This window comes from Panthera leo, chromosome D1 (assembly GCF_018350215.1).
Source record: "Panthera leo isolate Ple1 chromosome D1, P.leo_Ple1_pat1.1, whole genome shotgun sequence".
NCBI lineage: Eukaryota > Metazoa > Chordata > Mammalia > Carnivora > Felidae > Panthera > Panthera leo.
In genome coordinates, this window is record NC_056688.1 from 114280244 (window position 1) to 114303288 (window position 23045).

The 23045-nt window shown below is 62.9% G+C and overlaps 1 protein-coding gene across 10 annotated transcripts in view; it reads right to left on the minus strand.

Moving 5' to 3' along the window:
* The window catches only part of BRSK2 (BR serine/threonine kinase 2), a 60934-nt gene that overhangs the window by 21783 nt on the left and 16106 nt on the right, over positions 1-23045 (minus strand). For 9 of the 10 annotated variants that reach the window (XR_006193642.1, XR_006193643.1, XR_006193641.1 and 6 more), the window contains exons 2-3: positions 2755-2849; positions 1404-1489 (exon numbers count right to left, since the gene is read on the minus strand). Coding sequence is in view for 7 of the 10 variants with exons in the window: in XM_042905249.1 (XP_042761183.1) it covers positions 1404-1489; positions 2755-2849 (181 nt within the window). In the remaining 3 variants the exon portion in view is untranslated. Of the gene's footprint in view, positions 1-1399; positions 1490-2754; positions 2850-23045 lie in introns of those variants that run through there. The other variant, XM_042905250.1, reaches the window with a different exon arrangement.

A 23045-nucleotide genomic window follows, 5' to 3' on the forward strand; every position in this document is an offset into this window, starting at 1 on the left:
ACCCAGCCTGGCCGCCTGATCGCTCTCCTGCTGGCCATGGTGTCCCTGTCATTGGGCCTGTGCCCGGCCGTGCCTCCACTGGGCCTTGCCGTCCCAGGCCCGTCCCTGGCTTCCTGACCCCCACCCCAGGTCCATCCCTGCAAGTGTCTCAACATAAATGAGACACGATGGGTCCCCTACATGTTGTGTGTGAAGGTGGCCAACAATGCCGGCCCCCACACTCACGGGATGTTGCTGGACACTGACCACAAGGTGGGCCCCAGTCAGGCCGATGGTGGCGGGTCGTGCAGGGGTCTCAGGGAGACAGAGTTCCTCGTACTCACTGGTGTCAGGGGCCCCAGGACCACAACCCGCCTCCTGGTGCCCCTACAGCTATACTGACTCATCTCCGGCCCCCACGTGGGTGACTCTGGTCACCCTACCCTCAAACACTTGGAGTTGGCCACTCATGCCACTGGGCCTCCAGCTGCCACAGCTATGAGGAAACTGAGGCCCAAAGAGGGACAGACTTGTCAGGGGTGGGACTAGGACCATCCTCAATCCATGTGCCCAAGCCTTCCTGCTCCCCCAGAGCAGCCCTCACTGTCCGGCTTCGTGCCCCAACCCCCATGGCCCAGGACAGTATGGCCGGGCTGTGGATGGCCACCTGGCGCCAGCCGGCCTGGCCCGTGAGGTGCCCACGTCTTTTCCGGGGGCCCAAAGTCGGGCCTGGGGCTTGGGGCTTGGAGTTGAGACCTCGAGGTCCCCTGGGCCAGACCCCTGCATGCATTTCCTCACTCAATCTGAATGCCCCCAAGAAAAGTGCCACTGGAGCCCCTCCCTGAGGGACAGGGCATCACAGGATGGGGCCCTCCTACAGCCACACAGGCAGTATTGACAGGGCTGAGCGCCCCCTTGCAGTGACCCAGTGACCACCGCCCACACCCCTGGTGAGCTCATTGAGGCCACACGGCGGGCGACCTGGGGCCGGGGGAGGGGGGGGGCAGTCTCCAATTTGCAACCCAGGAGCGCCCAAGATAGTGAGATTTCCGCTGGCCTCTGACCTCGGCAGCACGGGGGTGGGTGCCCAGGGAGGGTGAGGGGCCTGGCGTGGCCATCGAGCCGTCAGCCAACCTGGGGTCCCAGTCCCGTAAGGGAGCAGATGGGGGCCTCAGTGGGAATGGGGAGGGTCCCTGGGGGCCCTGGCACAGTGACTGGGCCAAGTGGTTCCTGTGGCTTGACCCCGGCCCCCAGGCCCTGCCTCCAGAGAAGCCCCGCGCCCTCGGCGGTTCAAGCTGGTGGCTCTGCCGTGGTCTGGGCCAGGAGCACTGACCGTGGACACCCTCTTGAGTTGGCTCCCTCCCCGGGGCCCCACGGCCTCGCCTCTGCCCCCTCCCCAGCTCTCCAGACCCGGCAATACCTACAAATATTTTTTGTTTTCATAAACATCGTGCAGCTTTAGAACGTGAGGGTGTTCGATGAGCTTCAGGATGGCAATCTCCCGCTCCACCTGCACGGGGAGAGAGGTCCAGCTGGGGGCGGGAGCGTCCCCTGCCACCTGCATCCACCCACCCTGTCCCCTCCTACATGCAGCCCTGGGGCCAGGTAGACGCCACGCTGCCCTGACCTCGAGGGGGTCTCTGGCTGGTGGGGAGACAGTAGGATCTGAGTGGGCTGTGCCCCCCGCCCGACACCTCGGTCAGGCTCATGGTGGGGGTGGAGGCTTTGGAGCAGGGCCAGCCTAGATGGGGTCTCCGCCCCTGTGGGCTGGCCCATCCCGTCCCAGGGGCATCACACAAGGGGGGGCCGCCCCTCCGCGCCTCCACCCTGGCCCTGCCAGGCCTTGTGGGCCCCTGCCACTGAGCTCGTCTCTGTTCAGATAGCTTATGTGCATCTTGAACTCAGGGTCCCCAACTGAACACGGTCCCAGGAGCTGTCCAAGGCAAAGTCGGGATCTGCCCCCACCCGTCCAAGCCACTGCTGCCTTCTCTTAAAACTGCCCCACCTTTGGTCCCTGGGGTTCCTCAGTGGGGCCCACCCCAGTCCCTCCCTGCCCTCCTGGCATACTGGCCACACATGCCCGCCTCGGGAGATGTCTGGGGAAATGAGGGAGGCACAGTCCCCAGGGCAGGGGGCAGCCACGGTGATGCGGAGCCCCCAGCATGCCACCCACATGTAGAGGTGTAAGTGCCACACCCCCCAGTGAGCAGGCAGGTGGGGGAACCTGAGGCCTGGGCAACCCCTTCCCACCAAGCACCAGTCCGTGCGGGGCCCGGTCCGGTCCCAAAAGGGGTCCAGATTCCACCACAGGACGGGCTCCCGGGATGGGGGGAGGGAGGGGGGTGGGAAGCAGGAGGAGCTGTTGTGGTCCCTGGGGAACTGTCACTTCCTCAGAGGAAGAGGCCTCCTCCTGGGTCTAACTGGGGAAACTGAGGCCCAGCCAGCTATCCCAGCAGGTTGGTACGGCACCCGGACTGTGCCCCAGGATGCGGCCTGTCCCTCCTGGGCCCCTGGCTGAGGCGAGGAGAAAGGGCGGGCAGGGCTGAGGAGGGAAGCCAGGCGCAAGGTGGTGGCCGTGGTCACCGGACGCCAGCACAGGGAGGCTGCTCTGTAGCCAGGAGCTGCCCGCCCTGGGCTCCAGCAGGAGCGAGTGGGACCCACCTGGGCTGGCTTCTCTGTAACCCCACCCATGGGACCCTCACCACGGGGACCCGCCGCCAGGCTGTCCCCCCAGGCCCCCCAAAGGGCCCCCTTAGGCCCCCCGCCCGAGCTCACCTTCATCAACACAGACTCGCTGAGCTTCTCCCGGTTGACAATTTTGATGGCCACCTTCTGGCATGTGACACAGTGAATCCCCAGCTTCACGAGGCCTGTGGGGTACAGAAGCCCCCTCAGACCCCATCCAGGGCCCCAATCGGTAGGGACCCCACCCACTCCCCACACAGGCCCCTCACTCAGGGTCTGGTTCCTGTCCCCCACCTCTCTCTGCTAAGTATGCCTCAAGCCGGACACCCACAGCCACTGCCCGCCCTCCCAGGCCCCTTGGTCACTGCCCAGAACAGCTCTGTCTTGGAGCAGCAGCCCTGCCCCACACCATGTCCCCCTCCCAGGGACCAGCCCTCTGACCTCCTGGACCCCTCCCCCACGCCCTGGAGGCCATAACAGCGAGAGCCCCCGCCCCAGGCCTTCGGCCACTGCCCAGGCACCTCCAGCAGGGGAGCCAGGGTGCCCTCGGGTTCAGGGCCGCCCCTCCCCACACAACAGTGTCCAGCTCACTGGTGTCCCGGGGACAGCAGGACGGGCCTAAGGCCACTCCCTGGGCAGCACCACCTCAGCCTGCCATGCCCATGCCCCCCGTCCTGGGTTCCCCACAGGACAGAATCCACCTCTGCTCTCATGACCATGCTTCTAGGGCTCACAGTCCTGGTTGCTGCTCCCTTGTCATGTGGCCACAGCCAGGCATCCCCTTCCCCTCCCTGGCTGGGACAGGCCACCAGGGCCACCAGCAGCCTCACCCCTGCTGCAGCCCAGCCACGGCCAGCTGCCGTCCTAACCTCTGGCTGGACCCTGCTGTGGCCTTGGGACCAGGACATCCCCACCTGTCCGTTCCTGAGCCTGGACCCCCAACTGTGACATCCTCCAAGGTGACTGTCATTCTCAGACAGGCGTGTGAAGGTTATCGTGATGGCCCCTACCTCCAGCATTTGGGGACAAGGGGGCAGGACCCTTGACCTTAGCATCGCAGCCCGACCCTGACTTGTGCTCTGCCGGGGGTGCCCCTCCTACGGGGATTGAGGGATGCCCGCGCTGCTTCACCCAGACCTGGTCAAAGTCAGGGCCCGGAGCACATGCCTGCCCCATGTTCGGGGTGACGCAGGCCCCGTTGCTGCTGCTTCGGCCGTGACCTTGAACTCCTCGTGCTCACCAGCTGCTTGGTGTGCTCTTCCCCCACTTTTACGCGGGGCCTAGGTAGGGGAGATTCTTACCAACTTGCAAGAGCCCTTCAACTTTATGAGAAATGGATCCCTCGCCATATGATGGAAAACACGGTCCCTTAATGGACCGCACATCTGTAACTCTGCATGGCCTCCGTGTCCTCCCGTGGAGCGTGGTCACCCCTGACCCTCCAGGCCCAGCTTCTCACTCTCCCCTTGAGTCAATCAGGATGGGCGGGCCTGCCAGCCACAGCCTCTCGGGTGCACAGGGAGCTCTGGGAGGGCACCTTCTTGGGTGGGGCCCGTGGGCCAGAGCTCCCGTGCTCAGCGAAGACAGATGAGCTCCTGGGCTCGGCTTCATGGCCGCTGAGGCCGCTGAGGCCGCTGAGGCCGCTGAGGCCCCCGGCTCCCACCCCAGGAAGGGCTGCAGACCCCTGGGGCCTCTTGGGGCTGCCTTTGCTCTGGCCCTGGGCCCTGTGATTCCGGGTCTGCGGGAGGGGCAGGGAGTGCCCAGCAGGAAGAGGAGACAGCAGGTGCGTTGCTGTCACCCATCTGTAACCCACGGCTGGAGGCCAGGGGGCTCACGGCCTCCAGGACAGAACCGGCCCCACCGCCCGTCCTATCTCCAGACAGCAGGCACAAGCCAGAGTTCGAAGCAGGACTCTGCCTGGCAAGCCCCCAGAACAAGGCTGAAGGGCCAAGGGGACCTGGGGAAACAGGCAGCAAAGGCCACCACCGCAAAGTGGACAGGCTCCTGCGACCCCCCCAGGCTCAGGACAGACGCCTCCCACGAAGAGACACCCGTGGTCCAGACACGCGACCCCCAGAGGGCAGACAGCCATCGCCGCATCTGGGAGAGCACTCCCGAGACCGGACGGTGTGACCTGGGGCCAGCTCTGCCAGACTGTTCGCGCAGCAAAGACCAGGCAGGGACAGGTGTCCTCAAGCGGGAAGGAGTGAAGTGCTTCTGGCTCAGCCACCAGGGTACCCAGCAGACTTGAAAACGCAACACAGCTGGACGGCACAGCAGGGACGACGCGCTTGGGCCGATGGGCGGGGCCCACACGAGGACACACGCGCACACACCGCACACACCAGTGCACGCGCGTCCTTAGAAGGAGGGAATCACAGACGTGCGGGGGAGAAACATCTTCCTGCTTCGAGAAAAGGAAAACAAACGGGTGTCAAAGTGACAGGGCGCTTGACAAACACGCCAGCCGACGGCAGGAGCAGGACACGACCCAGCCGGTGCCACCGCCGTGACCAGAACAGCCATCCTGGCGAGTGCCCCGTGCCGGGCGCTGTGTGAGAAGAGGGACTCCCACTTCGTACACAAGGAAACGCGGTGGTCCCATCGCCAGCCGCTGCACAGCTGCACAGAAAGGCCAAGGGATGAAGGGCCCAGAGGACAATGGATGCCAGACAAGCCCCACGCCACGGGCCCAGCCCCCAACAGCAGCTCACGGGCCTGTGGGGCGGGGCCAGCCAGGAGGCATGGCCAGGTGCGGGGGGTTGCGCTGGGCAGTGACCTGGAACTCTGGCAGCTCCCTCCCTGCCTTCGTCTTCTTCCACTTGCTACCCCCGCCGAGAAAGTCTTCAGGCCCGCAGACTCCTACACACCCCTCAAAACCCAGCGTGGAGGTGCCCCTCCTTAGTGAAGCTTCCCTGCCACCCTGGGAGGTGACCTAGCCCTGGGGGCCTCTGGGGTGGGGTGTCTGGGTTCCCAGCAGGCCTGCCATTTCCCCAGAGGCAGAGAGTGGAGAGTGTGCACCGGGGAGCCCTCCTAAGCAGGCTCGGGATGGTGGGAGGACAGCGTCTGCAGGGAAGCCTGCAATCAGACTAATTCCCCAACCCTGCAGCTGCGCAGGCAGAGCTCCCCACTGTGATGTACGATTGTGTTTGCAGCAAACACGGGCGCACACCAACGCAGGCAAAGTCTGCCGCGTCACAAATGATCTCCGGGGCAGCGGACATGGTCCCGCCCAGGCGGCGGGCGCTTGAGGGTGCTGGACCGCCTGTGTCTGCGCTGCAGGAAGACTCCAGGCATCAAGGAGCCCCAGGGGCATCCCGGGGAGGGCTCAGGCGAAAGGCCAAGGAAGAGCCCCGAGCCCCCCAGGGCTGTCCCACCCACTGGCTCCCCACTGCACCCCAGACTTGGGCACAAACACACCTGTGCCTTAACGGGGGTGCCCACCCCCGGGGGCCCCAAGCCTGGCCAGGAGAGTCCAGAGGCCTGTAGGCCGCCATCTGAGAGCAGAGCCTGCACGCAGGGCCCAGGGCCCCAGACAGTGTGGGGCCCTCCCCGTGCCAGGCTGGGGACAGGGCTCCAGGGGTGCACTCCTGCACTCTCACTCAGCTATTGGGGCCCCTGGGGCCCAGAGGGGGCCAGAGAGCAGGTGGGCGGGGAGCTGCTGGACTGGCTGTGCTCTCCAGGGTGGGCTCAGCAGCTCTCTGCAGGCAGTGCCCGGCCCTCCTGCCCTGGTGGCTCTGACCGGCCCTCACACCTGCTGCGGTGGTCTGGAGGGGGAAGGAGGCTGGCCCTGCGTGTGCTGGGCCCCGAGCGGCTGTGAGGGGGCCAGGGCAGCCCCAGAGCCGTGGGGAGCAGACAGGCGGGGCTGGCAAGGGCCAGACCCTCCGGGGCCCCAGCACGGAGGTGGCCTATGGGGCCTTGGAGGGCCGGGGGCAGTCCTGAGCAGATGCCTCACCCTCTGGCTCCTGGGGCTTGACCTTGCCCTCCCTTCTCTTCGTGGTCATGGTCCTTGGGAATAAAACCATGCTGGAGTGCCCCGAGCCCCGGGAGCCCCCGAGGAGGACCCGGACATCACTGCCCAGACACTGCCCTTCGGTTTGGGCGGAGGTCGGGGAGCAAGTGACGGTGCTGCATCTGGGAGGGAGGGGAACCCTCTGTGCCCCAAGCGCCAGCCCCGTCGCCAAGGAGGGTGGTCAGGGCTGATGGGCGGTGGGACAGCCTGGGGATGGCCCTCCCTACGTGGACAGGTGGGGCTTTCGATGAGCCCCCCACGCTTTCCAGCCTCCAGTGCCATTTCCACCACAAGGGCCAAAGGCGCCCACCTGGGGAAAGCCCTGGTCTGACGTGGCCCCAGGCCTGCCTCTCGATCTCTCAGGGTGGCCTGGCCACAGCCTGCTGCCCTGAGCCTGACCCTCAGGAGTCCTGGTCACTCCATCCACTATCCGCTTCGAGCCCTGCAGACCCCACGGACATGCAGCTCAGCACCCCTGGGGCCCATCCGGTCTGTCCTTCCTTAACGGGGCCAAGAACCGTCCCTGAAGCCCTTGGCCGTCCACTCCTCTCCCTCCAGGCACTGGGGCCCCACGGCATGGCCTCCTCCAAGTGCTTGGGAACACGTCACACAAGCACCCTGCCCCCATTCCTCCACCTGCGGCCGCCAGGTCCAGCGCTCCCCGGGCTGGCTCCACGGCGTCCTGAGCTGAGCACCCTTTTCCAGCCACCCTGCGTGGCTGCTGCAGGGAGGCGGGGACCAAACAGAGGCCTGACTCCTTCTGGTAACATTCCTGTGTGAGGTCCATCTCTGATGTCCCCGTGCGCTGCCCCCCTGCCTGAGCCCCTGGACGGGCAGAAGAGCACGGTGGCCCAATCCCTCCAACCCCCTGCCTCTGTGCATCCTCCCCTCCCTGGCAGGCCCCTGTCCCGTCCCCCGTGGGGGAGCCTGAGAGGAGTCAGGTGACGACGGCAGACCGACCTCGAAGTCTCCCCGCGGAGCCACGTGAGGTCATTAACCGCCAGCGCCACGGCAGGCACCCACTGGCCGCCCTCTCTGTGTGTCCGCCACGTGCCAGGGTGGAGGGCCCTGCGCAGAGAGGAACCCGGAGCACGAGAGGCATGTGCACATGCAGCACAGGCCCCGTGGCATGATCTGCCACGCCTGCACCCCCCGCACTGCCGACTGGCCGCGGGCCGGGGCCAGGTGAGTCCCGAGGGCTCTGCAGGCACCTGGAAACGCCACCGGCCCTGCCTGCAGAGCCCCGTGAAGCGATGCGCACGGGGCCACAAGCAAAGGCAGAAATGACTGCCTCAGCCGCTTCTCATTCCAGTCACCACGTCTAGATCCTGCCATCACCACGGGCGCCCACCCCTGGGGAGCGGAGCCCTTTGGGGCTGGGGCTTCTCTGAACGTGGTGGAGATTTGGGCACTCCCCACCCCCACACCGTCTGCAGGGGCTCCGTGGGTGCCCACGGAGCCCCTGTGCCCCCCTTAGCCACAGGCCGCGGTCCTGCCTCAGGAATTTGCCAGAAGGCCCTTCTTGGTGTCTAGCAGCCTGAAGACCCGGGAGGAAGGTGAGAGTTCAGGGAGAGGGTGGGGGCAGCTGAGCTCCGGAAAAGCCTGTGGAGGAGAGCACGTGGGCCGAGGAGCAGGACACAGCAGTCCCTCTGGGGAGGAGGGTGGCTCTCTGAAATCTGGAACCTGGCCCTGAAGAGGAAGGCCACTGTCCGCGGTGCTGACCAAGCCGCTGCCTGCCCACGGAACCCGCAGTGTGCTCACTCTGGGGGCCTGTGCTGGGTCAGTGGGTCCCTGGGCACGGGGGACAAGGGACAGCAGCTCCTGCCGTGGGTTCTGGGGAGGGAGGCTCATGGGGGGTGGGGGCGGGGGCAGGAAGCTTCTGCTGACCCAGGCACAGCGCCTGCCCAACCTCGTGGGGTTCCCATCTGCGTCTCGGGAGAGACCAGTGTCCGGCCACCAGTGCTCACAGGGCCACCCGAGGGTCACTAACACCTGAGACCATCACTAGCCGCTGCACCTCTGGGACCATGCAGCCAGCTCCCCTGGGGCCGCAAAGCATAGCTAAGAGTGACCCATTTTCTGCCACCTCAACATGCCTCACTCTGGGGCTCTGCTCGCGGGGGTGTGAGGGAGCCCGGCACAGCAGACACGCCTGCCTTCCTGGGGGTGGACAGCCCTGTCACCCCTCCTGCCTGGGCTCTCCTTGGAGGAGGCAGGGAGGTGGCACCACACTGGCTGTTGGAAAAATGAGTCAGCAGGGCTGGTGGCCCTGAGCCAGCCCCCTCCCCCAAGCCGCCCACGGCAGGCAGGGCAGACGCACACCGCCTCGCTGGGGGAAGCTCTGGACATCACAGGTGGTCTCAGCTGCCCCCAGCAGCCTCGTGTTCCTGCCCTGGCCACTGTCCCCACACATACAACCACCCCACGCCAAGGCCAGGACCCACATGCCTGGATCTGGAGGCAGAACCAAAGGGGCAGAGGCCAGGCATGGCGTTCTCCATAGGCCAAGGGTCCCAGATGGGAGCTCGGTGCAGTCAGCCATGCCTGGGGCACGCAGCCAGAGGCAGTGGGCCGCAGAACCAGCCGGCCGGGGGGCTTCCCAAAGAAGCTGAGCACTGAGCTGAGCCCAGAATAGAGCTGGTTTGGGGGCTGCAGAGGCCCCTCCCCCAGCTCCTGGGAGCAGCTCGTGTGCAGAGGCCATGAGGAAGGAGGCACAGGCCCCGCTTGCTGGAAGCCAGCCTCCCAGCCCTGCGGCCCCTCCCACACTGCACCACGCTGGCCCGTGTGGCCAATGAACGGTGGCAGAAAAGAACGCTGCGTCCTTCAAGGAGAGGTGACAGCTACAGCTTCCTTCTGGCGTCCACTCCCCAGGGTCCCTGCGCTGAGGAGCCCACTGCCTTGTCTTGAGGCAAAGAACAGAGGCCTCCAGCCAACGCAGCCTGGCCCTCACCCGCAACCTCGTGAGATTCCTGAGCACAGCTGCCTGGCTCAGCTGCCCCTGGACCCCTGACCCTCAGGAACCACGAGAGAGCGTTTGCTGTCTCAAGCCACCAAGTTTGGGGGTCCCTTGTTAGGTAACAGCAGGTCACAAACACGCTCCGCCCTCCAACCACCAGGGTCGAGGTCTGGCGTCCGGTATGATCTGGACACACGTGGGAAGCAGCCTCCTGGAGTCAGGTGCACGGCCTCACGGACGGCCTGGCGGGTGCTCCCAGACAGGCGCCCCAGCCTGAGTTTCCTCACCTCACCTGTGGAAGTGGGGAACACAGCCCCTCCCACCCGGACCCTTCTGGACAGCATGGAGCTCTCCTGGAGACTCGGTCACCGGAGGAGGGGCACACCAGGCTGTGCCTCTCTCCACACCCGATGGGGTCTCCAGGCTAGAGACCGTCTGCTAGCCTGGCTCAGTCCGGGTCCTATTCCTTGGAACCCACGAACGTGACCTCATTTGGAAAAAGAGCTCTTGCAGAGGTCAACTCTAGATCTCATCGTGAGAATGATGATCCTCCAGAGTGGCCCCTGAAGCCAATGACAAGCACTCTTGTGACAGAGGGGCACAGCAAGCATGCCACACAGACATGAAAGCAGACACGGGGTGGCCAGCAAGCGGCCAGAAGCGGGGAAGGGGACTGGAATGGGCCCCCCCCCACAGCCCTCAGGCCTCCGGCCCCCACAACTGAGACGGGGATATGCTGCTCCGTCGGCCCCAGGGACAGACACTGCGCCTCTTCCACTCACGTATGTATTTCTTGGACCTTTCCGCCATCGTAAACCTCCCAGTGCATCTCAGAAAGCTTCCTATTCATTCGACTGCGACCTCGGCTAAGCACGTGTGTCCAGGGCCCTCACTATAACGGGAGCTTCTCTCCCGGCCCGCCCCACCCCCCCCACACACACACATGCACGCACGCACGCACACACACGCTCAGCAAGCCACTGTGCCTGGCCAGAGCGGGCAGCTGCTACAGCATCAAAGCTCACAGGGCCTCCTGACCCAGCATCAGCCTGAAGGTGTTAAGGACAGGATTTGCGGGAGGGGGTCTGGTCCTGCCTCCTCCGTAAGAGGCTCTCCCCACTGCCCTGCCTGCGTCAGGCACAGCCCTGGGGGGAGGCACCCTGTGAACCGCAGCCTCAGTCACTTGAGCCCTGGCTAAGGCCCTGGGGCAGGTTGGACTCTGGGGGGTGGCCACGCCTGGAGGTGGCCGCCCGCTCCAGCCATGCCGCTGGTCAGGAAGGAGACTCCTAAGTATTTTCCACTTGAACCTCGGTCCTCACAGCAGGGGGCCCATTCTCCTGCCACCGCCCAAGGGGTCAGGGTGAAGCCTGCCCATGCCTGGGCCTGGGGGCAGTGCTTCCCCAGCTGGGTCAGGCACAAGCCCCAGCCCCAGCACCCCCTTTGAACAGGCTCAGGGAGTCAGCTGGGTGGGGCGGAAGCCCAAAGACGCTGAAGGGAATGAGTTCAGGTTCCCACCACAGTGGGGAGGGGGGTCCTTTCAGCACCGTGGACGGGGACCAGTGCAGCCCCACCCCCCTCCCCGCAGCCCTCCGGCTCGGGGGACTTGCTCAGGGCTACACAGCTGGGTGACACCAGAGCCAGGGTGCCCTGGGAAGCCGGTGGTCAGCACTCCCTGGGCACCTCCTCTGACCACACCCCTGCTCCTTCCCGAGCCTGGCTGCCCTCGTTCTGGGGGCCGTGGCATGGCAGTAACCTGTGAGCCCAGGACACCAAGTGGAGCACATACACACGTCTGACCCACCTCGGGCACCTGCGGCAACCCCAGGAGGCGCGCCCCAGGACTCCGGCACCAGGACACTCGGGGCGCATAGGGCCGAGGGACCAGCCCTCCGTGGCTAGAACACCCCCTCCAAAGGGTGAGGGGATGCTGTGGAGGCCCCCCCCTTCCTGGAAGGGCACCCACCTGGTGGCAAGCTGTAGCTGGGGAGAGCCTCCGGGAGGCCAGGACTGCCAGGGGCTCACTGTGCACTCACAGACCAGTGGGCGTGGATCCCGACGGAGGGTTTGAGACCCATGGCCAGGGAGAATGCAAGGTCCCTCTGGACTCAGGTGGGAGGGCATCACTGCGTAGGCCCCACTGGGGGTCCCCAGCCTGGAAACCCTGCAGGTCCTGGCGGCACCTCCCCCTGTGCCCCCTTTTTTTTAATGTTTATTCATTACCGAGAGGTGGAAACTGAGTATGAGCAGGGGAGGGGCAGAGAGAGGGGGAGACACAGAATCCGAAGCAGGCTCCAGGCTCTGAGTCCTCAGCACAGAACCTGACGCGGGGCTCGAACTCACGAACCGTGAGATCATGACCTGAGCCGAAGTCGGTCGCTCAACCGACTGAGCCACCCAGGCGCCCCCCCCACCCCCACCCCGTGCCTCTCTTCACAGCAGGAACTGGAAGACAGTCCAGGTTGTTCCCCACTAGGCTCTGGTGAAAGACGGCGGTGTAGGCCGTGCTGAGGCCCAGCCCCTCCACCCAGGGGCCTGCCACAAGAGGACATTGGGCGGGGCCTCCAGCTGCTTGCCGCCCACTCCCCCCTGCCTCCAGCCCCTTGGGGGTGAGGGGCTTGGGGTCAGGCCCCAGGCCTGGTGTCTATTCTGATGAATAAATGGGCACAGGCCCCACCATCCAGCAGCCCACTGAGCTCTTACCCCGCACCCTGACCAGGCGCCCAGACACCAGATGGGCGACGAGGAAGCCGTTTGGGAGGCTGCCCGCCCCACCCACCCCGAGCCCTCAGCATCGCCCTCTCCTCTCTGCTCCCCCGGGCCGGGACCCAGGGCCGCCAGTGCTCACGTCTGGCTTCCGAGGGGGCTCTGCGGCCGTCGCCGCTGGCGGAGGATTGATTGTGCACCCTCGGGGCGGGGGGGGGGGGCGCCCGGTGGGCGCCTTTGGCTCCCAGGTTCCAGGAGCACCCCTGCCCACGTGGGACACACAGACCCAGCGGATTCGCTTCAGACGCACAGCACCTCTGCAGAAAGGCCGGCCGTGAGCCAGAGCCCCACCCCCCGGCAGCCCTGGGCTCACAGACTCCGACTGACTACTGATGTGGGGGTGGGGGGCGGCCGCTTTGAAGTTGCCCAGACTTCAAAGCGCCTTGTTGCCCGAAGCATCGTCTGGGCCTGCGTTCCTCCCGCGCCCGTGCCCACCAGACCCGACCTCCTTTCCCCTCCTGCAGGCCCTTGCCCCAGCGCTGGGGGAGGGGGAGAAGGGGTGCTAGGCTGGCACCCTGGTTCTCCCGGCCTCCTCCTGGGGCTCCGTGCTCCCCAAACCCTTCTTCCTTCACTTTGGGGGCGGGGAGGTGCGGATCCCCACCCTCAGCTTGCGCGGCGGATCCATAAGCCCCGTGCACCCACGTTTCTGGGCTCCGTGGAGGCCCCGCAGGCCGGCGACACCCCCACGCCCCACCGTCACGCGGCCGGCTCCTGGTTCACACCCACGCATGCTCCTCCCAGGCTGGGAAGGAGGACCCAAGGGGGGGGGGGGCCAGAGAGGGGACAGGGAGGAAGGGGACACTGGCCCCAGCAGGCTCAGTCTCAATATAGATCCCGCCGTTTCCTTCGCCCACCAGGCGCCAGGGGGGAGGCGGTGGCGCGCGTCTCTTGGGAGACAACTGTTCACGCTCTGAAAAGGAACCTCTCAAATTAAATTAATTAAGCCCTGAAATATTTCACACCCGCTGCAGCCGCTGGGCCCCTCTGCCAAGCTCCCCGCCCTCCCCACCCACAGCACCCAAACACCACGTGGGGGCCTGCCACCCCCTCTGCAGGATGCATAGGAGCCCCTCCTCCTGTCACCCTTGACCCCAGGGAGGAAAGGGACATGGGGGAGGGGAGAGGCCGGCTCCATACCCACCCGTCTGCCTCTTCCTGCCTCCCTGGTCATTCGAGAGCTCCTTGCATCACAGGGGGCTCTTCTGGGGCCCAAAGGCCCTTCCCAGGTACAGCGGGCCATCTCTGCCTCTGTGCAGCCCTACCATAGGCAAGGACCTGGCTTGGAAGCTTGGCTCCCCCTCCTCTCCTGGGGCGGGGGCTTCAGTGGCTCCATCAAACTTGGGGTATCCTAATACCCTCTCCACCTGTGTAAAGATGGAATGAGACCCGCCCCCACGCACACACGCCCGCCACCTGAAGCACCCTATACTTGACCCCTTCCCCTCCCAGAGGCAGCCTGGGATTGCGCCCATAAAGAGGCTCAGCTGTGTGTGTGGAGGGGGACTAACCCTGGGCAGAGCCAGGGGGTCTCCACAGGGGGTCAGTCAGGGAGCAGGTCATGAGGGACAGGACAAGGACTGGGCCTGCCAGTCTCCGGGAGACCCAAGGGAAGCTCCAGGTGTCAGCCAGGGAGCACGCGGCAGGCCTGAGGGCAGGGCTGCAAAGACAGATGTGGCACTTATTGAGGGTGTAGAGACGGGAACAGCCCAGGCTGGCACGCCCCTCTCCACGCCAAGAAGGACAGACAGCCTGGGACAAAATCCAGCACTCTAGGGGCCAGGAGGCTGCCCCGAGCAAGTCTTCTTGTTCCGACAGGCCTGATGGCCAGTCCCTGCCCGTGCGCACCTCCCCCGCCCCGACATCCCACACTCTGAGCAGGGGATCCCCCCACCCCCGCCAGAGAGACCCACTTCCCACACGGGAGGAGGCGTGCCACCGTGCAGGCCTCCTCAGTTCGGGAAACAGCCAACTACACGTTACCAGAGGGAGTCCAGGACAGAGAGACAGAACCGACCTGGCGGAAACAGGCGTTCAGAAGTTCTCTTCCTGAATAGCGCAACGACTCGCTCAGATTTAGTAAGCTGCTACATCTGTAAAACAAGAAGCCTGCAGAAAGGATGAGATGTGAGGAAGGAGCTCTGGGAAGTCAAGACTAGCCTTCGGGGGGAAGGGACAGCGGAACGCAGCACCACAGCGTGAGCAGTGCGGCGCGACTGAGCACAGAGACGAGACATGAACCAAGAGGAGCTGAGAGTGGACCGATGTTCCTAAGGCCCAAGGCCCGGTGGGGATGGACACGCCACAGCGAAAGGTCCCGCGGACTCAACATACTTAGCACTGAACAGAAACTCACTGAAGTGGCCACTCGGTCCTGACCCAGCTGAAGTCCCACGTAGATCAAACTGACCGGCCCCACCCTAAATGCCTGACAGGGAGGGATGCGCCCATTCTGGAAAAACCTTACCTGGTGCAGTTGAACTGTTTTTTTTTTTTTTTTTTAATAAACAATATCCAGCATACAATAAAAATGACGCCAGACACAAAGGAGTGGGAAAATGTGACCCTACTCTCAAGAGAAAAAATAGCCAATAGAAGCAGGCCATAGCTAATCCACATATTAAAATTTTCAGAAAAGGACTTTAAAACAACATTATAAATATATACACCTTTTCTCTGTCCTCTCCCTCTTCTTCCCTCATAAATATGTTTTTTAATTACAGAAAAGGAAAGACAAAAAAAAATCCATTGGATGGGCTTAACAGCAGAGCAGACACACACAAAAGGATTAGTGAACTCTATAACAGGTCAATAGAAACTGCCCAAACTGAAATACAGAAAGCAAAAGAATGAAAAACAAACAAACGTAACAGCACATCAGAGACCCATGTGACAATTCCAAAAAGTCTAACATAACTGTAATAGGAGTCCCAGAAAAAGAGGAGAGAAAGAGAGAACAAAGCAAAAGACATATTTTAAGAGATAATGGCCATGATTTTCTCCTAAATGTATTATATACATCAGCCCACAGATCCCTGAGGCTCACTGAACCAAAAGCAGGGCAGAAACGTAGAAAACCGCACCATGGCATATCACTGCTAACCTGATACAATTGAAAGAAAGTGAGAAAATCTTAAAACTAGCCAGAGAAAAAGATGCACTTCACTGGGGGAGTGCCAATAGTGCCTGACTTCTCTCCAGGAAGAGTATGACCAGGAGGCAGTGGCATACCACCTCCTCAGTGCAGGAAGAAATCCTAGAATTCTATACCCAGCAAAAATATCCTTCAATAAAAAAACAAAATAGACACTTGTAGGGATTTCCCCAAGGGGGGCCCTGGCCTAAGACTCTGGGAACAGCAGCTCTAGAGGAACCCCTAAAGAGATAACAAGGGGAAAGCAGTGTAGCAAAAACATTAATACAGTAAAGAAAGTGAAATAATTTTTTTTTTAAAAAAACACCTGGCTGATGCAAAATAAGACAGAAAAAGAGGAACGAGTGTACAAAGAACAAACGGGATAAATAGAAAGATGGCAGATTGAAATCAAACCATAAAAAATTTAAAAAGATTGTCAGAGGGAAAAGGAAGTCTAAGACCTAATTGTGTGTTGTTTACAAGAGACATGCTTTAAATACAAGGACACACGGGTTGGAAGTACAAGGATGATAAAGATGAGACCATGCTGAAGGGTCTCAGCACATGGGAATGAATGGGATCACCCAGAGTGACCCTGGGGTACTCCCGGATGAGGAAGAGCCAGCAAAACAGACTGGGGGAAAATGGATGGTGTGTAGGAAAATAAGGACAAATGTGGAATTTCATAAGCAGAGTGAAAAGAAGAATAGAGGAGAACGTTCCACTGTGTCAAATGCTGCTGGCTAACTAAGGACTGAGAGAGGACCATTGGCTTGTCACCATTCAGGTCACTTCAGTAGGGTAGCAGGGTCAAGAGATAAAGAGAAAAGATGTGGGTTCAACAAGACTAACACTTTTCAGGAGCTTTGATATAAATGGAGGCAAGGAAAAAGGCAGGTGAATCAGACTGGCATCTTTGCTCTGTCCACTGAGGTCAGGAGCTAATGGAACCAAATCTCCCAAGTGCTTGGGGCAAAGGACTCCCTGTGGGGACATGTGTGCACAGAGAAGATAATTTCAGTTCTGGGACTTAGAAATGCTTCTCTTCCACGTAACTTTTCCTAGGAAGTGACTTGACAAAATGAGGTGGTAGTCCAGAAGGAAGCAGCAGATCCCATCCAGGGGGTGTCCTGGGAAACCCCCTGAAGGTGGCTTTTTTAGAAAAACACAGCAGTTTGAAGAAGGACAAAGGGCTCCCAGAATGAGGTTACCATGAAAAAAAGAAAACTAGGTAGAATGGATGATCAATCTGTCTCCCTCCCCACCTCCACCCCTTTCCCTTTCCCTCTCTTTCTCTCCCTCTACACACACACACACACACACACACACACACACACACACACAAAGTTTATGACAAATAGTGCAATGGGGAAAAAAAGGCAACTGGGAACTCCAGAAAAATCAAAGGACTCCAAGAAAGTTGTGGCGATGCAAAAGGAATGCATCACAAATGTAAACATTCACGGGATGTCAGAAAAGACAATCTGTCAAAGGACTTTGAAGCCTCTGATTTTCCCAAATCCATAGCAACCAGGTCCCAGAGCAGAACCACCAGGCGCACACACACAGCTTCCTTCTAGCGGGTTACAGAACTCCAGCCTGGCAAGGGCAGATAATCTGGGCACACCACCGAGCCCAGCACCGAACAGAACTTCCACACTGACAATCATGGAAACCCTCTTTATGACTTCATTTTTGAAGGTCAACCAATAGTCAAACCCCAGAAAACATGGTGTGGCTGACACACACACAGAAATGCTATTTTGCCGGGCAGCGGGGTGGGGGAAGGTGAAAGTATCTTTTAGGAGGATGGGACGGAAGAGATGCCACCCCATCTTGATGGAGCCAGATTAGTGTGGTATTTACAAACTGAGAGCAGGAGTACCCGAGAAGAGCTGTGCTGTCTAGCACCAGTGACAGGGAGGTGCAGGGGCCACTGGGCACTGCCTTAAGTGCCAGTCGAGACTCAGGTGCAAGCTCCCCACCAGGGGGCTGCGCGTGCTGAGCCCCCCACACCCAGACCACTCAGAGTGCAGCCTGCGGACCAGGACAAGATGGGTGGACGTGTGGGCTCGTATCGCACGGACTCTGGGTGTCCTTCCCGCCACTTCACTCTGTCACATCACGCTAACATACTAGGCTGAGAATTACTCAAGGTCGGCTGTCCCGTCACATCTCAGGGGGGGGCTGCAGAACCCCATTCCGGACCACGTGTGGTCTGCTATATGTGCGCCACCTTGGTACAAAATAAAGACAAAACCTACCTCGCAGGGTCTACAGGGCTCGAGAGACCAGCAGCAACCCCTTGGGGCAGCTGGCTCGCCTCCCGGACATCCTGCCAGAAAGCCTGCCTGGCACTCTGCGCAGGCAGCCACCCCGTCCACACCGAGACACAGCTCTGGGCTGGCCAGCCCAGCCAGGAAGCAGCCGGCCAACCAGGTGCCCCACTCCCCCACTTGCAGCCTCGCTTCCCAGCTGCCCCCTCCCCCGGGGCCACACTGCCCCAGCCACTGGGAAGCACCCCATGTGCCAGAGGAGGCCCGGGGTTGCCACAGGAGCCAGTGATGAACTCTATCCATCTTGTTTTGGGTCCCCGCTGGACTTCAAAACTCTTGAGTTGCACAAACCTGTACAAACTAAGCACAGAAGTACTGAGAGTGCTGGGGGCACCAGGCCAGCTGCTCCGGGGCTCCCAAGGCTGCCTTCTCAGGGTGGTGGCCTCGGTGCAGCAGGAGGACAGCCACAGAGTCCCCCTGGAAGCTGGCAGGCCCCACCCTCTCATCGGAGCAAGCCCACTTCAAGGGACAGAGCGTGAACCCGAGGGCCAGCAGGGTGAGGCCACTGCACCTGACCCCGGGAGCTTCTGTTCAAATCACACTGGGTGACCTCCGGGGGGCGACTTTTTTTGGCAAGTGCAGATCTTAGTTCCTACACAAAATATTTTACTTTGCTATCCTTGAAAATGAAAGAAAATTCTTTTTAAACGAAGTTATTTGATGATTGTTTTAGAACTAAAGCACAGATCAAGAAACAGCAGTCATCACTGATTAGCCCATGACAATTGCCAAAGATTCGTTGTATAAAGAAGGGCAGCTAAGAAACAGCCATCTGGGCATCAGGGTGAGATGCAAGAACCTGTCCTGGGGGGGCCATCGTCCAAGGGGGTCCCACGGTTTGGGGCAGGTTCACCACGCAGACCCACAGGCATCCAGACACAGCTGTTGCGGGCAGCCCCACTCACGTGCCAGGACCTGTGGACGAGCCTCGGCCCCAGGGGTGGCCCCAGTCCCAAGCCCTGCAGTGCTGGCCGGGGCTGCCCTTGGCCTTGGTCTTGGAGCCCACCCAGGGGCCACATCCATCTCGATGCATGCAGCCAAGGTCAGGGTCAGCAGTCAGCACATCCAGCACAGCATTCCTGCACTGTCCTGGCGTGGGGGAGGGGGGTCACGGCCACTGCAAGTTCACCCGCCCCTCAACCACCAGTGTCCCTGAAGATGGCATGAGGGGCTGGCAGAGCGGGGGTGGGGGGTGGTAGCGGGTCCCGCTGACTGCAGGGCTGAGGTCAGGACCCCTTCTCCTGGCCCTCACAGCTCTTGGATTAGAGGGGTCAGGGGACAGCAATGGCAGGACAGTGTGGGAAGAGCCCCAGTTCCACAGGCCCAGATGCTTCATGTCTACTCCCCTCCTGAATTAGGGGGCTCTGTCGGGGAGCAGGGGACCCCGAGGGCGGGGTGTGGCTGGCGGGAAGACAGCCTCAGCATCATGGCCCCACATACCCCTGGCCCCAGCCCGGCTGCCCCCCATGTCTCCCTACTCGGTGGCCTCACCCCAAACTTCTGCTGGCTCTGGCCTGCCCCTCCCCGCCTTCCAGGAATAGTTTTCTTACATCGAAAACAGTCGAGCGAAGTCCGACCAGAAAAAAAGCAAGCACTTTACCAGACCAGCTATGAAATTCATTTTTCTCCACCAGCAGGTGCGACAGCCAGCCCGCCCTTTGCCTACAACTTCTCCAAGGGTGGGAGCATGGCAGGTGCCGCCCCAACTCCGAAAAGGACCCCTAGGAAAAGGGACAGGAAGCGGCCCCCACCCCAGGGCCTGGCTGCTCCCCATCTCCTCCAGAGGCCCGTGGGGTGGGGTGGCAGGGGCACACTCCCATCCCAGTCCCCAGCCTTGGGAGCAGGCAGAGACCTTGCCCAGTGGCACAGGGCAGAGGAGAGGGGAGTTCCCACCATAGCCACGGCTTCCCTGGTGCACCCCCCACCCAGGGGGATAGGTCAGCTGTCTGCTCTGAGGCCACGTGCCCAGAGTTCGAGAAGCAGGCTGCAGAGACTATAGACTGGAGGTGGAGGACCGGCCCTCATCACCCCAAAGGGGAGGGCAGCTGCAGGGGCGGGGCGCCGTGGGGGGCGGTGCCAAGCCCACCCCTCCCCCTCTGGTTAGTGCCGGGCAGGGGCGGGGCCTCACAGGAAGACGTGTACACGCACGCACGCACGCACACTAACGGTGCAAGTTTGACGTGATTCCGGTCACCACACACCTCTTTCCTAACGAAAGATCAAGAAGGCAGCCCGCAGCCCGGGCCCTCTGGGGACCTTCTGCCGCACAGGGACCTCACCAGGCCCTGCGCCTCCCACAGCGGTCAATCTCCCTGAGCCCCAGCTCGAGGCCCCTGACGGGGAGATCCAGTCCCGGAAAAGCATCTTTGGGGGGGCCTCAGCACTGGGCCCGGGGCCAGGTCCTCCCCAGTAGCCGCTGACAGGGGCTGCAGGGAGATAGAAGGTGGGGCAGAGGAGGGGTCTCCCGGGCTGATGAGAGACGGTGGTGGGGCCGAGGCACAGACCCAGGTGAACGAATGGGTCAGCCCTCGGGGGTCCCAGGGAAGCCTTTGGGAGGCATCGGGCTGAAGGCTGCAGGGAGGGCACTGCCAGGGCCTTGGTGATGGGGCAGATGCCCCCAGGGTGCTGACAGCAGAGCAACTTGGGATAGGCCCCGGGCTGCCCCGCTCCCTCCGACCCTGGCTTATGTCTGAGCCCCGAGGGCCCCAAGATGCCACAGAGGCACCGGCCCCGTGGCACCGGGTCCTTCCCAACAGGCCTGCAGGGCAGACAGCGCACAAGGCCTAACACCAGCCCAGGCGCAGCAGTCGTGGGGGGGGCGGGGGGGGGCAGGAGGAGGGGCCCGGGGGTGAGCCTTGAGTGCCTGGAGCTGCCTCTGGGGCTGGGGCCAGGCAGCCCCTGCCCGGCCGTGTTGCTGGTCTGGGAGGGTAGCACACGGGAGACGGGCAACAGCGGGGCCTCAGGGGCCGGACCTGGTGGGAGAGCCCGACTGAGGTGGCCTGGTCGGAGGTCCCCAAGCCTTGGCCGGTGGCCCGCGGCCTCCTCTGCCACGGCGTGGGTGGTGGCGGGCCAAGGACTCCTGTCAGGTGCGCGCATTCCCACCTGGGAACCTCACAGCCGGGCCTCACCTGGGGCCGGTGAACGCGCAGAGCCCTTCTCCCGGGTGGCTCTCGCACACTCACATGCACACGTGCACACACGGACTCACACCCACGCAGGGAGATAACCCGGCAGTCGGGGCTGAGCCTGCAGGGTGGAAATGATCTCTGCAGCAGGAGCCACGCTGGCTTTGAGGAGGGGGCACGGGCTCCGTGCGCCCAGGTGATCACCCTGGACAGCCTGGGCCCTCCCACCAGCTACAGAGGAGCAGAGAGGGGACAGGGTGTGTCCCCAGGCCTCACTGGGACACGACCATCCTGGGGTAGCAGGCGCCCCTGTGGTCAGAAGCCAGTGCAGGGCCATGCCCGCTGTTCAGCTGCAGTGCCCCCAACGCTGCCCGCTGACCCAGGCTCGTGGGGGTGTCCGGGTGGGGGCTCTGGCCCAGGAGAGGAGGAAAGAGGGAGGGGAGGGGGCGAGAGGGCCCCACTGTGAGCAGGTGTGAGGCTGGAGCTCCCGGGAAAGGAAGCCCCGAGTGGCTTTGCACTTTGCCCCCGGGGGCCGGGGCCGGGGAGCCTGCTCAGCCTGGTGGCCAGAGCTCCCACCCCACCCCTGAAGGACCCCAGCTGGTCTCCAAACCCTGAGCAGCCTCGTACAAAGCCCTCCCCCTCCTCTCTCCTGCCAAACCGCCATCTGTTGCCATGGCAACGAGAGCAGAAAAGGCAGGCGCACTAAGCGCTCTCCCCCAACCCCCTGCTTTCCCTGCTCCTTGAGCTGAGCGGGCTCCAGGGGCCGCAGCCCACACTGGCCTCGGGGCCTCCCTGCCCCCAGCAGTGGGTCTGGTCTCAGCTCCGGGAACATCTGCCTCCCGCACAAAAGGCCAGATCCCCAACCCAGCCCCCCACCCCCGCCCACCGGGGTCGGACCCCTCCTGCGTCAGGGAATGGCTGGAGGCCTGTCTGGTCCCTGACCCACCACCCCCCGCAGTGCTCCAGGCCACCCACCCGGGCCCCACCCTGAGGCATGCGTAGACACCACGGTCCTGGCTACTGCGTGGCAGGGGACCAACCCGTGGAGACACAGCCGCAGCCCCGCCACCACATGCCGCCTCAAATCACCTGCAGGTGGGCCAAGGAGGCCTCGAGAATAAAGCAAGCACCGGCCCTACTGTCCGCGTCTGGCTGAGGATGCCTGGAGGTCAGGGGCGGGTGCAGTGACAAGAACACACACGGCAGCAGGCGCCACTGGGCGCCCGGTCCCAGCACGGCGCCACTACCATGGTGCGCGGGTCCCACGCCCTGTGAGGCAGACGCTGCCAGGGCCCCTTTTGCGGCGAGGCCCAGGGGCTCAAGGCAGAGTTGGGGGAACCGCAGGAGCCGGAGGATGCCAGCCTCCCCAGTGTGGCCTGACCTTCCTGCCCAGAGGCCCCCATTCCCTGGCCACCTCCCTGGTGAGTCCAGGAGGCAAGGGCAGGGCAGGCCATCTCGAGTCCCCTCGAGCCTGGGGCTGTGGCGTGAAGGCCCCCGTGATGCCACACCTGCCCCAGTTCCTTCCGAGGACACCACTGCCCTGGGACCCAGCCAGCATTTGTGTCTGGGACACCCTACTCCATCCCACCCCAAGCAGGGGCTCGCTCCGGGCTGTAGGAGGAGCCAGGTCGAGGTGGGCCGGGGAGCCCACCCCTCCCCCCAGGACTGTGGAGTCCGGGCGTTGGGGGGTGGGGGGGGAGCCAGGGGACTCCCTGGCAAGGCACCGTGAGCTCCATGGAGCGGGAGGCCAGAGGAGGCCGGGGCTGCCCCACGTCCCCAGGAGGCTGCAGCCTCCTCCCTGAGCTGAAGGACCCAGCCTGCAGGGGGCAGGGCTGGCTGGAGGAGGGAGCGGATTCCCCTCTCCTCCAGAGTCACAGGCTGGGCGCTGGGTGGTTGCCATGGCGACCAGAGGCGGGCGGACTGACAGGGTGGGGGGTGGCGTGTGTGATGCAATGGGACACCCCTCCCTCTCCTCCCCACCCCCGGGACAACTCCCCCAGGACCAGGAGCCCCCAGATGGCCACTCGCCCTGGAGCCAGACAGGAGGGCAGGCACT